Source organism: Cottoperca gobio, chromosome 2, assembly GCF_900634415.1.
Source record: "Cottoperca gobio chromosome 2, fCotGob3.1, whole genome shotgun sequence".
Classification (NCBI taxonomy): domain Eukaryota; kingdom Metazoa; phylum Chordata; class Actinopteri; order Perciformes; family Bovichtidae; genus Cottoperca; species Cottoperca gobio.
In genome coordinates this window covers 6,695,841-6,715,653 of record NC_041356.1, presented here as the reverse complement: position 1 = coordinate 6,715,653, position 19,813 = coordinate 6,695,841, and the positions used below count along the sequence as shown (strand labels likewise).

Genomic DNA, 19,813 nt, shown 5'->3' with positions numbered 1-19,813 from the left:
CGTAAAGCAATATTTTCGACACATTTGTCACCATGGTGACATCCCATACACACAGCTGGATGTTGTGCTAGAGTAAATAGTATAACTACAAGCCATATGTGTCACTGATGTTTGGTGTAACTATATTGCTGCAAGCTGGGAGATATATAGAACTTCTAGAGAAGCATTCAATCATTTTATTCAACATTTTATTCACAGACAAACGGGCAAAATAAATAGAGGGAAGATGATTCTTGTAATCACCATGACATTTGAACACACAATACATTTACATCAGTCATTTTCAGTTAAATACATAAGTTAAGAGTCAATAATTGACACACTGTATTACATAGCTTGCATTAGTGTGGTTTCTATTTCAGTAGCATTTTCAGTTGTAGGTGAAGTTTTAAGTCCTAATAACTTTAGCAAAGGAAAAGTTCTTCTCCCCAAGGCACGTCTCCTGACGTTCATGAGAAATATGCTGCTTTTCTGCATAAATCATCTTTAGTGTGATCAACAAGGTCCAGTAGAAAATAAGTAGTGTTACAAATCAAAACCAGTTGATAAGAGTAAAAACACAATCACAAATATAAAAATAAGAAATCATTGTACAGTAAGTTGCATATCGTAAAAAAAAAAAAACATTTTCCAGTGTTGTATTGCTTGGACTTTGGTCTTGAAACAGAACGAGCAGCGAGCTGACTCCCCGTGGATATTTAGCTTCGCTCCTGGAGTTAAGACGAAACAAAAAATGAACTTTGATGGTATCTGTGTGACATAAATAAATGCCTCAGTATCACTTCAGTGCAGTATTTGATTGTACCTCATGAAACTCTTTTAGTTTATCCTTCAGACCATCACAATATTAACAGCTGGAGCAAAGAAAAGTGACAGTAGGTCCACAAGTTTAGAAAAAGTGAAACATATAAAACTCAACGCGGGGCGTGACGTGTTGAACAATGCAAAAGAAGGATATTTGTGAAATTTCAACATTTTCAAACGTAAAGTTTAGGCCTCTGAACGTCCATACTACCCTGGTGAAATGCTTTGCACGGTACATCACATGTATAACTAAACGTTTGAAAATCACACAATTCTGAATCAAGTTTCCTAAACCTTTAAATATGGCTTAGAGTCTATCTGCAATATTGAAATGGAAATTAATCTGGAGCTCAAAACTGAAACTCCCCGTTGGACGAGTTAATTCCTGAGAAAGTCTCCCTACAGCTTCTCTTTGACAATAACAAGATGATTCTCTACACATCTTTGAGATGTGTTGCTTTTGATCTGATGAGCTTCAGTTAATTAAAGCTGATCATTTATCTTTAGGCTTTAAACTCCTAACAATCATGTGTACGCAGAAGTGGAAGAACAGTCACAGCAGAACCAAGAACGATTCATTGTTTGTGTCCATTTCTCTGGTGAAACTCACTTGTAATTAGTTAAATACAAAAAAATATTTTATTCTTAAAAATAATCACACCACAAGTTTGCATAACCAATGAAGCGATGCAGTGGATCCATAAAATAATAAGGTGGTCTGTTGATGTTTTCATCATAACTGCAATAATCTTTACGTCACACACCTTTAGTCTCTTCCTGTCACTCATAAGTGCTGGTAAATGTACGTTTATTTTAAAATGTAGTGATTGAATACTCTTTTTATTTGATGTAACAAATAAACCAGATGTATAGTTTGTTAGAATCAATAGCATACATTATATCTTAAAATAGAAATGTCTTCTATACGATGATTTAACATTGACATTGAAATAAAATTGCTGCCAATGAAATGAGTGTGGGATCATGTTTCAATCTCTAAAATGTAAAAACCCGCGTAGCGTTCTTGTTCATGCGCTCGGCCAGTATATAAAACACAGTTCTGGCAACGGTGAAATATCATACTTAATGCAAATAAGCGCAACGAGGAATGAAAGATAAATACAGAAGTAGATGAGAAAAAGGATTCGTTTGTGAGTGCTCCAAAGAAGGCGGTTTGGAAAAAGTAGAGGAGCGTGACAGGAAGTGATGTCATCGTGCCTACCAGCTAATTTGGCTTCACAGCTTTACGGTCAGTTGGGATGGCGTCGCTGATGGCTGGCAGGCATTTTCTCTTGGTCCACAGTTTGACACACAGGTCACTGTGAAGGTCAAAGCTCGTGAGACATGTTGAATGAAGGATTGGCAGCTTCAGGTCATTTGGTCATTTAAAAGTCTCAGCCACGATGATCAGATACATATTGATCTCAGAGGTTAGTCTCGTCCCAGGTCGGATCATTCATGTTCTTCAGAACTCTCCTGACAATCCTCTCCAGCTCTTTCCTCGCTCGCTGCTCCTCCTCCAGCGTCCTCTTCATCCTCTTGTTGTCCTGCGAGACAAAGAAAGACACGAAATGTGAGGAGAGAAGAAGGAAGGAGACAACAAGTGGAGGGGTGTTATGAGATATGTGGACTAAATTAAAAGTATTTAGCTTGAGTAGTGGCAGCGGTTCACTGTTTGGTAGGATGAGCTTCATAAGGCTGCTTAAAACATGATGAAGATGAGACCAGGAGTTGACTGTTGACTGATGGTAATGAGGGTTAGTAATACATGTTTATTTTTTTTAAACTCACCTGTTTGAGTCCCTGGACCTCATCTTTCAGACTGTACACAGTGTCCACCAGACTCCTGCAGGAGCAGAACAGCGTTACTTTAACAAAGACTCAGTAATATACACATATTCATAAAGTGGTTTATGTCTCTGTGACTTGAAATGTCATATATTCTATGTTTTTATTTTCTTTAGCTCATATTTGTGTTTATTTTCTATGCTCCACTTTCCCCTGAACACATGCTGTGAATGCCAACAGGTTTCTACTTACTTCGTGCTGTTTTGTTTTTTCTATATTTGTATTGTATCTTTTGATGCTGCATCCTTTTATTCGCGGCTGCAGCAATTCTTTGTGCCCACAGGGACCGCTATCAAAGCCTAACGTATCTGCGTTAGCACACATTAAGTTTACTGTCCATACAAACACACCTTCATCTTTCCTCTCTCACCTCTCCTCCACCACAGTTTGTCCGTTGCTCCTGGTCTCCTCCACTATAATCTTCTCCTCCTCTGGGAACAACATGTGTACATCCTTCCTGCTGGAGCCTGATTTAACAGTGAAAGTGTAAGTTATTCACTGACATACAAGTACACACAAACATACAGTTTAACTTCAAAACACACACATATACTGTTCTATGGGATTACTTATAAACTACGATGTACTCATGGGGATGCACACAGGTTCATACACAACGACACACAGCAGGTCAAAGGTTCGGGAAGATATAGAGATATACACGTCTAGCACTAGTTTTAAGCTAGCTGGTTTGCTAGCTGGTCAGTGGTTTGCGACACCGATATCTTACGAGAAAATGAGGCAGTCCTGTAACTATGGGCGGTCCAGAGACTGTCATAATCCGAGTCCTCTGATTGGTCAGAACAAGGTGGGTTGCCAGGGAAACCAGCGACGGTGAGGCTGTTGTCAGCGAGCACATGGTTGTGCATGAGGTCAGTCCCTTGCCAGGCTGTACCATAAGGTAACCAGCAATAGATGGGGTTTGAACAAACCAAATTGAATGTTGGGGGAAGAAGGGAGGAGTATAAACCATATCGGATGAAGGATGGGGGTTTGGGACAAACCATGTTGTAGTTGTAAACAATAGTTTAAAAAAAACAACATAAAACATGAGATTTGAACCAAATGCAACCAGAAATAAAAGGAAAACGGTTTGTGTTGGATAAATCATGTTAACATTTAAAAACAAGAGTAAGAAACCATTCAGAACAAATGAAGCAGTTAATGAAAGAAACGAAGTTTGGAGGAAGGGAAGACATAAACAGAGAGGAGAGAGAAAAACATTGTTAGAGCTGAAACAGTGGTTAGAAATAAGACAGCTATCAGTGTGTGAGAATGCCGATGTGTGTGTGTGTGTGTGTACTCACTGGAGTTGAGAGTCTGTCGTGTCTTGGCGCTGGTACAGTAAGCCTCAATCACTTTCAGTATCTGAGCGTCCTCCTCTAGCGCTGCTGTACCTGAGACAAGAAGAAAAGAAAGCGTTCAACTCTCCATAAATACAGCGACACACCTGCAACTGTGACTACAACTCAGCAGGAAAGAATAAAAGAAGGAAGTTTTTCTGGAAGTGAAGTTCATATATTCTTAAAGCCTGGGTTTTTAAATGTGTGAATGTGTAGTGGCAATAGAGGAAACTGTGTATCATGTTGCACCAAGGAATTTAAAGAACATAACCAACAGCGTTGTTTAACAGTTGAAGGGCACAGTTTTCCTTCATCTTCAGAGGGTGTATTTCACTTCCTTACTTTTTCTGACAGTGAAGTCCTCTTCTGAAGGTTTCCTCTCTGGCTTCCTCTTTGGGAGCAGCTTCTTCATGTTCTTAGGACTCTTACTCATATCCTACAAACAAAGAGAGACGTATGTAAAGTAATTCAACAGGACTCAGAAGAATATAAATCTTTGGGAAACCTGGAGGTTTCCAGCTCCCGCTTAAGCGAAACACATTTTAATACGTCGATGGACAGCACCTCCTTGGAGCAGAGAGCAACTGAGGGCCGGAGTGGAGGCGCAGGGCGAAGGCAGCTCAGGCTCCAGGGGTTGGGGGTACTCGGTGGCTCCAGGGCCCCCCACATTTGGCTGCTGCTGAGGGCCGTCCCAAATGAAGAAGGATGAGGAAGAGTGTGGTAGGTGTGTCCAATGCTTCCGCTACGGGTCTCAGAGTGTCTGGAGGGAGTGGCGGGTAGAGAGGGCAACTGGGAGAAGCAGAAGAGAGGTTATAGAAAACAGGAAAGAGTCAGATACTGCATGACGGCAGATGAGTTTAGAGACGTACTGTGTGACAGACGGACTGATGCTTGAGCGAGTTTGTGTGCGCGGCCGAAGTGTGCGTGTGTTTGGTGAGAAGGTCCAGCCAGTCCTGTAGATCGTGCTGACTGTTACATGCCACCTGCATCCGATCACCTTGGCATCCTGAACAACAATAACGCACAAAACCAAATGTATAAGAACACAGACAAACACACACGGCAAGCTTTTAAACTATAAGGTTTAACTATTTAACTCCATTCGTGGCTTTGTGTGAAATGTCCTGATGTTGTGTTGTCTTTTTACAGTTTTCTTACTTGAGTGATACTTTTAAAAGCACTGCATGTATGTGCATATCTTTCATATTCAACGTGTTGATAGTTGATTGATACCAAATAATCGATTGTAGTTTGTGAGATACAGACATTTTCTTATCATGCTTTATTTAGTTTTTGTGCACATAGGACTAATGTTTTTTCCTAAAATAAAAAGGAACATAAAGAAGAAAACAGTAGGCCCAGGTGCCCGAAGAAAGAAAAAGGGAAACAACTTCTTGAGGTCATAAATGGGTTAAACAATAAGGATGAGAAAAGTCTACTCGCTAAATGACAGAAAGGACTGACCAGATATTTCAAAAGCATTCCTCAGGTTTTCTCCGTCTTCTATTCTGGAGATTAGCATCCCTGACAGCGGCATCTTTCCCTAAAGAGACACACAAAAACACACAATGTGTAAAGCAGTGGACCAGACGCCACAGTTGCATGCTTCCAAGAATGACTTTAATGTAATGAAGTGTAAACAAACCTGGTAGATGAACCCACTCATTCTCAGGCTGGCAGAGAGCATGAGCAGAGTGTGAGGAAAGAGGACGAGGTAGCGTTCACTTGACTCCTGAAAAACAAAAATAAATACCTTTTACGAGTCTTTTGTGGTCTTATGTGTTCATTTTGGGTCTGAATGCACCCTCAGGGTATGTTGACACCTGCTTAGGTACCTGACAGTTCTGCGTGTGGACTGTGGACTGGGACATGTGGAGAACAGGGCCGAGAGTTCTGATGTCATCCCCCTCCCAGTTTCTGATTGGCTCTGTTAGAATCTGCAACTCAAGGTCCTTCTTCTTCCTCACCTCCTGGCACTTAGCCTGAACACACACACACACACACACACACACACACACACACACACACACACACACACACACACACACACATTGAATGCATATAGATGCACAAAAACTATAATCGATACAGTTGTTGTGTTGCCTGTCAGTTGTTGATTACACATCAGGAAACTGATGAACTTGAACACAAGCTGAATAACAAAGGAAGTCACACCTCACTACATTGGCAGTTACTGGCAAAAGGTTTTGTTTTGGCTGTTTAAAGAGAACTTTGATGCTTTAGACGTGTTATATATATCTGGTGGCAGTTACTGTGAAACTGAAAATACTAAAGCAAAGCACATTTAAAGCAGGTGTAAGTAAAGACACACATTCAAGCCTGTGAGACTAAACAAATCAGTTAGATCCATCTAACTAGTATACTTCATATAATGTCTACGTGTGTTTGTATCTTACTGCAAAGTTTTTAAAGTCCGTTATCGAAGCAATGAGCTCAGCTCTGTCAGGGTGTTGATCCTAAGACAAAGGAAAGAAAACACGGAAACACATTGACATTTCTTTCCCAATATCCACCATTTATAAAGACAAACAGCCAATGTTCACTCAGTTCATTGTTATGTTATTTAATATCTATCTGCATCTATGCAGGTGGAAAACAGAAAGCTTATCGTCTTATTGGTGTACTTGGATAATAAAAACAGACGGAGAGCTTGGTTCAAGCTAACCTCCATGTGTCTGTCCAGTTCTTTCAGCAGCGTTGGGTATCTCTCCAGTCGGGTGAAGGGTTTACTCAGGTTAGTGGTCAGAGTCAGGATCCCGGGAGTGGACGCCCCTTTTGACTCCATGTATTCCCCCAGTTCTTCACTGTGATGCACACACACACACACACACACACACACACACACAAAGCATATTACTTTTGGAACAAACACACAAGAAACAATACATGCTCCCGCCTGCCAGCACTGACTGTACCTGTGTTGTGTGAGCACATTGACTGCAGACGGGTGGTTGGAGCAGTAGGCCACATAGATGATCTTCATCTGGGGCATCAGATTCAGGAAGAACCCTCCGATCCTCTGCTGGTTCTCTGGGAGTCTACACACACGAATGACACGTTAGACTGGATTAGAACTGACACTACTCACTAATCACGTATAAAGATTAAGATTTGAACAGATGATAATCATGGGGCATCAGTTCGTCCTCAGGGATTCAAAATGTGTAATAATGAATGTATAATGTGTACATTTGGAGTTTCTAACTAGGAAACAACATTCACATCAAGGCTGCGTTCAAGACCATAAAGGTGCCTCTACTGCAAAACTGATCATTTGGTCACAAACATCAAAATGTTTCTGTTTGTTGATGAGATTTTAAGATTTGAATCACACATTTAACAAACTTGAAGGATGTCTTTAATAAGACACCTGCTGTATCTCTCGGGCTCAGACGAACACGTCGTTACTTCAGTCTACCACCAGATGTCTCTGTAGCTTTACAGTTTTTTTACGATTGCTAAAACACATGAAAACTTCACCCATTTTCTCAAAACACAAAACACAAAACACAAAACTCAAGCTACATTCACAGAACCACAGACTCCTCTGGCACAAATCAAACAACATTACAGCTAAATGAAAAGCACATTACAGGTAATTTGAGTCGTTGTGTTTAAACGATGACTGTGTTGTAGTTCTGTTCAACGTTTGCTGCCTGTGTTTGGCATTTTGCAACACATGTGCATCACAGTGGGAATTGTGTTTTAAAGTAAAGGAGAATGTGCTTAGAGTTTTGCACATAGTGTCTAACTACTTGAACTTGTTTAGGGTTTTGCTAAAAGAGAGGTTGATTCGGCAAATGGGTTTAAGCAACTGATGATTTGGTTCAGAGAATGAGGTTTAGTGTTTTAGCAATTGTAAAAAACTGTAATAACTGTCACTGCCAAAATCAGGTCTGAGCTTCAGTTTGCTTGGCTGAAGACGGACCTCGGACAGCACCCACACAGCACCCACACGATGTCCATCACAGTGTCGTAGAAACCCAAAGAGTAATCTTTCAATTTCTTGATTTGTCTGACTCAAGAGATATTACATTTTGTGTCACAAGACAAAAAAATAGCTGCAAATACTTACATTTTAACACAGAATGTTTTGTAATTGTGATTGATTGACTGAATAATTTTCTGTATTTATTGATTAATTATTTGAGCTCTACTTTTAACCATAATCTGTACGGAAGGAATTTAGCAATGCCACATACTTTAGTGTAATAAACCTGCTGTAACTGCTTCATGGTGAAAATACATCCGCATCAAAAACTGTATTTGACAGCTTCTAGTGTTTTATATATTTTATACTAAACTGTACGATTGAATATCTCGATATCTGTATGTTTACAGAAATGCAGAAAAGCTTCAGTTATTGACGTTATATCATTTGAGTAGTTAATCAAACTACGTTTCAGTAGCATCTGTAGCAGACAGAAGAGGGTTTGTGCACTGACTTTGTATGTTCCTCCAAGGACTGAACCAACATCTGCTGGAAGGTTGAGATCTCCTCAAGATTTCCCTGAATGTGAGTGATGTCAAAACTGCTGAGTCTGCAAAACAGAGGAGAGGGGAGGGGAGGGGAGGGGAGAGGAGGAGAGGAGAGGGGAGGGGAGAGGAGAGGGGAGGGGAGAGAGAGGAGAGAGGAGGAGAGGAGGAGAGGAGGAGAGGAGAGGGGAGAGGAGAGGGGAGGGGAGGGGAGAGATGAGGAGAGGAGGAGAGGGGAGGGGAGAGGAGATGAGAGGGGAGAGGAGGAGAGGGGAGGGGAGAGGAGAGGAGGAGAGGGGAGAGGAGAGGAGAGGAGAGGAAAGGGGAGGGGAGAGGAGAGGAGGGGAGAGGGGAGGGGAGAGGAGAGGAGAGGGGAGAGGAGAGGAGAGGGGAGAGGAGAGGAGGGGAGAGGGGAGGGGAGAGAGGAGGAGAGGAGGAGAGGGGAGGGGAGAGGAGATGAGAGGGGAGAGGAGGAGAGGGGAGAGGAGAGGAGAGGAGAGGAGAGGGGAGGGGGGGAGAGGAGAGGAGAGGAGAGGAGAGAGGAGGGTAGGGGAGGGGAGTGGAGAGAGGGGAGGAGGAGAGGGGAGGAGAGGAGAGGGGAGAGGAGGGGAGAGGGGAGGGGAGAGAGAGGAGGAGAAGAGGAGAGGGGAGAGGAGGAGAGGGGAGGGGAGAGGAGAGGAGGAGAGGGGAGAGGAGAGGAGAGGAGAGGAGAGGGGAGAGGAGAGGGGAGGAGAGGGGAGGGGAGGGGAGAGAGGAGGAGAGGAGGAGAGGGGAGGGGAGAGGAGATGAGAGGGGAGAGTAGAGGAGAGGGGAGAGGAGGAGAGGGGACGGGAGAGGAGAGGAGGAGAGGGGAAAGGAGAGGAGAGGGGAGAGGAGAGGAGAGGGGAGAGGGTAGAGGAGAGGAGAGGGGAGGGGAGGGGGGGGGAGAGGAGAGGAGAGGAGAGGAGATGAGAGGGGAGAGGGGAGGAGTCATTCATAATTTAATATATAGTATATTGTATAAAAAACAGTGAAACTCAGGCTCATCAATTTAAGAAGATCTCTGGATCGCTGACACTTTAATTAAAAGGCTGGAATAAATAAAATCATTATATTTGCCAAGCTCCAATTCATAGGGATAGTGATTCATGTACAATGCATTCTGTAATATATGTAACGTGTACAATATAGGATGCCATATACTGTATGTGGTACAGTATACAACATATAATAATATTGGTATTGCTAGCTTGTGTATTGATACCTCTTAAATCTGACTCTGTTGAATAAAACAATAAAAAGTGTAAAAATAGCTACTTGTCTGTGGGCTGAAGTGAGCGCAGGTATGAGCCCAGGAGACTCTGCAGCTCTCTCGAGTATTCACTCTCTGCTTCCAGGATGTTTTGTAGAACCTGACCACACACACACACACACACACACACACACACACACACACACTGTTACAATAATTCCCATAACATATATTGTCTAGGTATAAAAAAAGAAATGCAGTAGGTATGCTAGGCTCAAAGCACTTTTGAAGACTCTGATGAACGTTTCTCACTGTTTCCTGACGTTTAATAGACGATTAAATGGAAATGGAGCATTTTGAATAATCGGCTAGTTAAGAAAATAATTGGCCAATGAAAGAACCCATTACAACCCATTTTTCAGCTTTAAAAATGAAAAGGCTTAACAGACTCCTCTTTTACAGCTTTGTTTCATTGAAGCATCCACATTATCTTCCATTCATGTAAGACAAGACTTCCTGCAAAAGCAAAAGCACTCTATACGCTGTTCGCTTATTAGTCGGAGATGTATTTTGTAGTAAGCTAATGGAGAGAGATATCAGACCCTATGGGAGCTGTAACACCGGCTCGAGTAGCCTTCCATGGGTCTGACTCTGCGGCCTAATCTCTCCACAACCTCTCAGGAGTGACGGCGCTGGTAATGAATTGTTGCATTTTAGACACATGTTGCCGTGTCTCGCCTCAGCTCAGGAGGCAGTTAAATTAAATGTTGAAACAGGTCCGAATATTTATATATAATACATTTCTATGAATTAAATGTATGTGTGCAGGCTTTTGCAACTAGAATATGGTGAAAACATTTGTATTTTAAAACCTAGAACATGAGCGACAAAGGAAAAAGCAGCGAAGCATCTTCGACTTATACAAGCGTCTGTTCTGTCCATTAGTAGAAAAAACCCTTTTTATTTATATCTTCTTTTACTGAGTTTCTGTCTGGGAACAGCTCTGACTTCAGGCGGTGTCTGTGAGTGAGTGTGCGAGAGAGAGAGAGAGACTCAGGTACCCCAACCAAAGATGGACTGTGTAGAGAGACTATCGCATTGTTGCATTATTAAAACACACACACACACACACACACCGGCAGAAGCCGACCCTGAGGCATGGCTGTCCCAGAAACCACTGGGATGGAAGAAATAACCTACATTACATCTGCTGCACTCTCACACTCTCACACAGGGGGGGCCATGCGGGCTCCACACATGATCACATCACATGCATATACACGCACAGACACAGCTTCACCATCATTAATTGGATGTGCGGATGAGAAATAATTGATTGTGCAAAAACAGGCACACATGTGAGAACTATCCGTTAATTCAGTTCCCTCCATCAGTCTAACCGGGAGCGTTAGCAAGCGTACACAAAGGGATTATTTATTTATTTTTAGGTAATGAAATCTTTAGAACAACAAGGCATCCTGAACTAAACGATTCAGGATACAAAATCATAATTATAGTCCTAAAATATTTGGTCGTTTTTCTTTTGTGAGAACATTTAGTCATCATAAAAGAATAAGGACAGTTTTAACTCACACCTGCACACACACACACACACACACACACACACACACACACACACACACACACACACACACACACACACACACACACACACACACACACACACACGGAGTCTCATTGAAGTATGATGCTCACCACGTTGTAGTAGGTCTTACTGATGATGGTGCTGTCAAAACCTTTGGGGGGGCTTTTCAGTGTCCCAGACTTTGGCTTTTCTAATGTTTTGTCTAAAAAGAGAGGAAGAAGGAGAGAATAAGACCAGATGGACAATATAACAAGGTTTATGCAAGTTAGACTTAAAGTGCAGGACATTTTAAATAAGTACATGTTTTACTCCTCTCTATTAGTGACTCTTATGTTTCTGTTTGGTTTGGAATAGAAAAAGTCAGCAAGCAACATACCTGAACAGGCAAAGATAGGTTTGCCACCTATACAACATATTAATTTTAAAAAAGAAAATACAAAAACAGAGATGTCCCAGTTCTGCCCACAAAGAACATAATGTTCTCGTTAAGCTCTTTCAGGTCATTTCACTGTCAGATACAAAGACATAAAACAATACCATATACAAAAATACAACAGCAGATTAGAATTATAAATATATTTTAGGGTCTGAAAAAATGACCTTTAGATTATTTTAGATTATTAAAATAACTGCGTTAACACTTCCACTGTGGTGCTTCAAACTGAACCGAACTAACCCCATTCAATAAAATGACATGGGAAAATGTAATGTTGTGGACATACAACTAAAGATTGAATGCTTTGATCTACTGACTCCACACTGTCCTTTTGTTTCAACAATAATAGCGCATGCTGTCATATCCTTCAGTTCACTATTTTGCAGACATTGCCATGTAAAGACTAATAAGCATTTTCTAGATAACAGGCAGCTTAATGTATTTTTTTTGTACATTAAGCTTAATATTGATCTTGGAGCTGAAACAAAGGAAGGTCCTAAGACTTTTATATAACCTCTAATTCACCGCTGCTTACTTGACAAACAGCCGTCATAAGTTTGTGTCCCTACCGGTGCGAGCTCGCTATCTCACATATAAAGCAACTCCAACTGGCCATATGCGCTGTTATCATGGTCCTTGTTTTCTGCTGTAAGCTTTAAGTCAGGAAGTCCCTTTCCACACAGCAGCTCGGGCACTTCCTGTCTTTGTGTGCTTGTGGAGCTTCCTTCCTTCGTTCCTGCCTTTCCTCCTCAGAAAGCAACACAACCGACACAATCAAACATAGAGGATACGTCTCTTAGGGGCACAGGAGGCAGAGGGATTAAATAAGCTTAAAATGCTTGAATGTTCTCTAAATGTATCCACACACTCCTCAATATAAACTCTCGGAATATAATGCCTTCGAATTTTATTAAAATCCTTCGTCCCTCATTTCTATGCAGGACTTCACTTCCATCTTTTGAGAGATACACGAGGGAGAGATTTCTGATCTAATGAACCAAAATAAAAGCTAATCAGGAAAGTATGTTTCTCGGAGAATTAGGTCAGCCTACTTCCTTAAGAAATCATGCTATAACTAAGAGGCATTGCCAGTAAAAACAGACCTGAAGTCAGTTTTCACATTCATATTGGAAAGTTTAGCTTTAATATAATGTTTGATAACTAGACTGAACTTTGACTCAAATGCGTATTTCACTGTAACTTCAATTAAAACTGCAATATAATATTTGAAAGTGTGTGTACTGCATGTTTTGGTGACAGCACACGCTACTTATTGTACAAACAAGCTTGTATTCTGAATCAGCTGCTGAAGGTAAAGAGCAGAGCAGACGACAGCGTTAGAGATGTCAACATAAGACTTTAAGAAGCATTAAGAGCTGCACCCACCGCTTCCCTTCAGCTCCCGTACATAGTTACTGGGGAACCACCCAGAATTGCCGTTGCAGGAGCCTTCCCACCAGCCGCCATCCTCCTGCCGGCTAACACTGACGATGTCGCCCTTGGAGAAAGAGAGTTCGTCCTCATTGGTCTGCTCGAAAGGATAGCGCGCCTTGAACAGCACGTGGCCACACCCACTGCCCTCCGACATGTCCTGAGGAAGAGAACAGAGAAGCTGAGCATGAAAACACATGAGACGTTTATCAGAGGGACCGACACTGTGCGAGAGCAGAGGATGAATATCTGCCTTTTCATAACAGACTTATTTATCGGTGTTGTACATCTAACCCCAGTCGGTGTCTACTGATGTGTTGTGGCCGTTGTCGTGGTAACTCACCAGGCTGCGGTACTGAGGCTGCAGCGCTTTAGACGAGCGACTCTGAGTGTTCAGAGAGTCGAACGACTTGATCCTCAAGTGTGAGGAGTGCGGCACACACACGCTGTCTTCAGAAACACTTAAATCTGTAAACAGGGGCTCAATGAATAGTCAAGTTGAACACTTAGAAGATCTTAAACTCTGTGAAGATAATGACACTAACAATAAACCTGAAAATATTGTTATTTATACGGCATAAAGTAACGTGACTGTATCGCTCTTTAAAAACTTAAAGAGCACTTATACAAACATGCCTTAAAAGCACACAATATGCACATTAACACAATAATCTTACCTTCAGTAGCTTTGTTGAGGGCAACCAAGGAGTTAAGGACCTTAGAGAGGTTCTGTCCCTGCAGGAGGTCATTGACCTCGAAAGGCTATAAGAATACAAAATACATTTTAAAACAGCAATAAAGCAAAAGAGGAGTTTGAGACAGAAAAAACACTTGAATGTACAATAAATGTATAAAGCATGACAAGGACACACAGCTGCCTTCCTTCCTGACATTTCCACGTGTTCATCTTACAGAGATGTGAAACTCACTACAACAACAATAAAGATTGTTTTCTAAAACACATAGTAACAAAACAAAATGCATTCAACAATATAATTTTTTTGAAAGTGTGGTTTTGTTCCTCCTTTTGTTTGTATCCTCATTTAGCGTGCGTCAGTTCTCATTAGCAATTACATAATGAAAACACACGTCATCCTAAAAATGAAGAAATGCTGTTTAGTGGGGGTTTGCATCTCTGCTCCAACTGCAGTCTGGAGCAGGATTACTCAAAGTCTGAGCTTCCCCTTGTAATCTCCCCCATCACACACACACACACACACACACACACACCCACACACATAATCACAATACCTCTGAAGCCCCTAATCTTGTGTATACCACACATTGACTCAAGGCGTGAAGGTGGAGCGACGTGTGGCGTAACTGTCAGAGCTGAATCATCCTGATTTAAAGACTTCATTTAAAACTATTTCAAATGAAATGTCCAAGAGAAAATGCTGAAAGCAGACAGAAGTAATTATGTATTATGTCCTAATTCCACTTTTGTTTACAGATTGGGTCTGTTTAATCGAATGCTTCACTGTTCTTTAATGTAGTTCCCTTTTTAAAGCTCTGATTCATACACACAGGCTGATTAGTAGTCAGAGCAGTATGGACCCAGCAGCTAATACACACTTTCATCTCTCCCACTGGCATTGGGCCAAGAAACAATATGAGGCTTTTTATGCACTGCTGCAGTAGAAATGCACCAGCGCTAAGGTTGCATTTGTACAATCTTTAGGTATGTTGCTGCAGCTCTTCCAGTAATGTTATGTATCAATACTGAAATCTGACACTAACAACCACATGTAGAGTGTCAGCGACAAAGAAAGACACTCGCGGAAAGATCTTAAGTCTCATGAATGGAGAGAGTATTACACTTTATGCATCCCTAAGAAATGGTAGATCATTAAGACAGAGGACATCTCATCCTGTACATGAACTGCTGCTTATGTCCGATCAGAGTCCAGTATTATGAGTTAGATTCCTCTAATTCTAAATAATATGTTATTTATCATCAAGATTATTTCTTTATCTTTAAGAAGAAAAAAAAAGTTTGACATCGCACTTGCAATAAATACATCTTTAAATCTAAATGAATAGTTTTCATGAAATAAAGGTCAAATATAAATACAGTTTCACACGATATAAATAGCAGTAAAGCAGCTACAATTAGCAATTACCAAATCAAATATATTAATAATAGTCATTGCAGTTATGTTCATCTTGCAGATTGTTGTGAATACACTCTCGCTGTGAGAAGCACATAATCACAGCATGCTTAAAACAAACGCCTGTGATTGGTCAAACAGCTTACCTGATAACAGGGAGCGCTTGATTTAATGCGGCAGAGACGGCACACCAAAGGCACAGAATCAATATCCCACCTGATTAAGTTTAATTAGTAGCAGAAGCCAAATTAATGATCTGATTAAATGTGTCGCTCTGGTTAATCATGGAGTCAGATCTCAACCACACGGACACTTATCGTCCACTCTGTAATCCCGCTCTATTGGACCGACTGTCTGGCTCGTCCTCTGCTTGTCCGGTGAGTGTCTGGGAGAATTACTACGCTGATGTCAGCCAGGCTGCTGGTAATGGACGCCTTGGCTTCCAGCAACAAGACATGTCTCTAATCAACCTGATTGGAAAATCCACTGACTGCCTGACATGTTGCATTAAGTCAGCCCCCCTTTCTCTCCTCAATTTCATTTTCTCACACTAATGTATTTAAAGTCATCTCCCTCATACTGACTGGGCTTTTAGGGACGTCAAAGTAGTTTTACAAGTCTGGAGCCCACGACTCCTGTGTTGCATAATCTGCTCTTTTCCATAATGATTACATGGCTTTTTCCATGGCTGAGATCAATAGTGTGTGAGCGAGAGAGAGTGTGTGGTGTCATTTTCTACCACACTAGCCCTATCTACACACCCACTGTGGGGGCAGGATATAACCCGGCTTGACCCACTGTTGTGCAAACACACAGACACATGCACACACCCTACTGTTTTGGAGCTCTGAGAACAACACAGATATATTTTTGGATAAACATGCCAGCAGCCAATAAAAATAGTATCATCAACTCTAATAAATGAGTCAACATTTTTGACCAAAGGTTAGCTCTCTCCTACTTATCATCATAATCATGCCACTACCAAATTGTAAAAAGTGAACCAAGTGGATGGAAGATAATACACGGAAGATTGAGGATTCAAGTCCCTTTGTGGCTGAAAGCTCCAGCCTGATTTAAAGAATCATGATGGAAGCATGTTTGCCAGAAGGTTGAGCGCAATGCAAACAGTACGTACTGCCACATTGATGTAATGCTTTGATGTGTTGGGTATTGATGCAAAGTTTGAGATAAGAGAAAGGACTTTGCTCTGCAGTCTACGGTTTCAGATAATTCCCAAAATAAACATCCAAAATCTATCTAACATTTTTGATTCATTCTGAAATAAGTTTTTGTAAAAAATTGAAATTGTGAAAAGCTTGACCCACTGTTGTACAAACACGCAGACACATGCACACACCATACTTAAGTGTTTTTGAGCTCTGATAACACACAGATATGTTTTTAGATTACGGGGCAATCAGGAATAATTAAATAAATAATTTATAAACCCTCTATAAAGGGTGACTTATGAGAAGGAAGGCTTTTGTAACACTTGCTTACATTAGTGTGTATTTGTCTTATGAATCATGCATTGGAGGTCACCATTGTATTCACTATATCCATGTGGTTACATGTATGAATGGCTAAAATATAAACATGTATTTTTATTTATTTTTATCAAATAACTATACCGAGAGACAGTATTTGCTTTTTGATAGCTCACTTTCAAGGGATATCTGTTAAAAACAATTCCCCCACAGCCATATTTACTCATAAATGACACCTTTCCAGGTTGCTCGTGCGCACAATACCTGTTGCTCGTGCCTTTCCACGAGTAACGGCTACAGACGCTACTATAAAAGACGTCACTGGTAAACAGCAGGAGACATAAGTTTTAAAAGGTGGTAATAACAAAACAGTTTGTGTGGGTATGGAGTCATCTGTTTTCTAGGCTTCATATTGTGTAAGAGGGCATTAATAAATACATTATTGATATTTTAACTCACCTCCACACCGAAAGCCCCGCAGCCTTTAATAAACTCGCTAATGTTCCTCTCACACTCGCTGTCGCCCCTCGGTTCCTGGAAAAACTACACACAAAGTAACTAAATTAGCTTCAAAGACTCACATGAAATATTAATAAACAGTCAATGATGATGTTAAATGTTTTTTTCAGCATGAAAACAATCTTATTCCAGGCGTTGCTAGTGCACTTGCCACTTGCTGCTTACCAGTATCAAGCTAGCTAAAATAAATACGCTAAACTTCCGGTTTTTAACTTTCAAACTAAATCATTAATTGAGAGACGTTTTGATTTTGTATTTAAAATTGGACTTTCGGTAGAATTAACATAAACCATTATTGTATTGCAGTTATTAGTGATATACCTAGTTATTGTGGTGAGAGTTTATTTATTGTTTCAGTTACTTCTGATGGATCATTAAATGATTAATTTCAGAATGTGTCTTATCTGCTAAAAGCAAATTAAGAAAAGCCTCAGCTAGAAAATATAAATTATATAACTTGAAATTAAATCTGATGCCGTCAAAAAAGTAGACAATGCTGCTCCAGATGAGGCAAAGTAAATAGAGTAGGGGATGCCCCAGAGCTGCTGATACGCTTTGTGCCTTTATTTTGAAAAAAGGAGTGCCTCACTGTTGTGGGTTGTAGCTAACAGAGGCTACTTTGATACAGATCCACAATCTCACAGGGAAGTTGGATAAGCCAAAGGAGGATATGACGTTTACAGGTTCACGGTCCATTGTGTGTGTGTGTGTGTGTGTGTGTGTGTGTGTGTGTGTGTGTGTGTGTGTGTGTGTGTGTGTGTGTGTGTGTGTGTGTGTGTGTGCGATAGAGAGAGAGAGAGAGAGAGTCAAAATTAAATTGGCATGTTAAGAAGCCTATAACAGTTTCAGCAGTAATTACCAATGGTAGTCATAGGCATACTGTAAATTAGGAGGCTATATTACTAATACTGTAGTACTGTAGACCAATTGACCAATTAGAAGTAGAATATGCTACATTCAATAAGTAGTTGTATTACAGTATTTATATTTGCATTATTAGTATTACAGCAATATATTTTAGAACTTAATTTATGCAGGAATCAAAATCTTCGTCTCAGATTTACAATCACATTCCCTCTTCCCTGAAATATATAGAAATAACACAAATAAATAAATAAGTACAATTTTAAATAGATAACCTTAAAATAGTAGTAAGAGATAAACAAAGGGTACAAAAACAGAGCACATAAAAGCGATGATAACAATGTACAGTAAAGCCTGCTTATTAAATCAGTGCATGGTGGGTTTATAAGTAATGGTACAATAATTAAATATTTACAAGTGCCTAAATAGTGCTCACTCCCTTTAACTTTAAATGCATTTATTTTAAAAACAAACTGGGGGGAACATTATACTGTCAAAGTGAAAACAAATTATTGTGAATAATGTAAGGTATTTGGGATGTTTTTATTTCATATTTTATAGCAGTGATTTGAAAATACTACTCTAAAACTCAAAAAACATTTGACTGTTTTTCCGCAGGATGTTCATGATAATTGGGTTTATTAATTTATTATGTAGATATAGGCTGACGTTTCAATGTTAATTATGTTTTTTTTCCATGTTTTTATGTAGGCTACCACATGTATGCTATTCAATAATGTATTTGTTTGTTTTCTTCAATAGTCCTTTCTCCCTCCATCCACTTACTTTGTCCACCGTCCCGGGTCTGAGTCGCTCCAGCAGCCTGCAGAGCACCGCTCCATCCTGCAGAGACGTCTGGAGAAAAGCCTCTGGATCCGAGATGCTTTTCTTGGGAGACTCCAGGACCCCCAGTGTTATGAGCCACGTTACCGTCTGTTCGGCCGAATTCATGCCTGAATCTCCAATGTCATAAAACAGCAGCTACTCTTCAGTATCCGCGCGCTATCCTACTTGTGGTCCGTCCGAAATGAGACAGGAGGGTCAGCCAGCCCCGCCTTGTTTCAACATTACGGTCAACGCGCACTGGTTGGATCACACAGGCTGTTGTTCCAAAATAGAAAAAAATAGATGTGGAAATGAGAAAGGTTGTTTCTTCCTCTAACAGCTTTGTATTGTCCCGCACTGCTCTCTCTCTCTCTCTCTCTCTCTCTCTCTCTCTCTCTCTCTCTCTCTCTCTCTCTCTCTCAGCGGATGCAGGCATCACCTGCCTGCGTGCACAACTGTAGCAGCAGCACCAGTGTCAAGAGCGACACTGTGAAACACGACTTCCTTTGACCATTTTCAAATTAAAAGCTTAAACTTTCACCGTTAACAAACATTTTGAATCACTACCACTGCCATTTTTTTTTTTTTGGTCCGCTATTTTTATTTGATATGTTTTGGCAACACACGTGTCTTTACATGAAATGCTACAGTCTATGTGTCATGCCAGTAAAGCAAATTGAAATTACAGAAATATAATTCAAATAAAGTCACCTGGAATAACAATACAATATCACCAAAGCATTGGTGACTGTCCACTTATGTATGTCCAGTAGTAGACTACAATACAAGTATATTTTTTTATTACAAA

General features: G+C 40.7%; 1 protein-coding gene across 4 annotated transcripts; it reads right to left on the bottom strand.

The window, feature by feature from the left end:
* Positions 1 to 170: 170 nt before the first annotated feature.
* Positions 171 to 19,343, bottom strand: LOC115020393 (rho guanine nucleotide exchange factor 7-like). 4 transcript variants are annotated; one of them, XR_003833569.1, is made up of 23 exons: positions 18,967 to 19,131; positions 17,257 to 17,340; positions 13,874 to 13,958; positions 13,540 to 13,664; positions 13,152 to 13,356; positions 11,440 to 11,531; positions 9,789 to 9,883; positions 8,462 to 8,557; positions 6,932 to 7,054; positions 6,682 to 6,820; positions 6,413 to 6,472; positions 5,831 to 5,977; positions 5,641 to 5,727; positions 5,460 to 5,538; positions 4,865 to 5,001; positions 4,560 to 4,784; positions 4,338 to 4,431; positions 3,960 to 4,049; positions 3,383 to 3,541; positions 3,023 to 3,119; positions 2,596 to 2,650; positions 2,027 to 2,351; positions 171 to 710 (listed from the first exon to the last, which is right to left on the bottom strand). XR_003833569.1 is itself a non-coding variant. In XM_029450385.1 (22 exons), exons 1-22 carry the CDS (start codon positions 19,129 to 19,131, stop codon positions 2,229 to 2,231), a joined length of 2,562 nt encoding a protein of 853 aa, XP_029306245.1. In that variant the 5' UTR covers positions 19,132 to 19,343; the 3' UTR covers positions 171 to 2,228. The 4 variants fall into 4 exon arrangements, 2 of the variants coding, with proteins under 2 accessions (XP_029306245.1, XP_029306257.1); XM_029450385.1 differs by having other exon boundaries at positions 171 to 2,351; positions 18,967 to 19,343; XR_003833571.1 differs by lacking the exon at positions 171 to 710 and having other exon boundaries at positions 2,283 to 2,351; positions 3,003 to 3,119.
* Between the last annotated feature and the right edge of the window lie 470 nt (positions 19,344 to 19,813).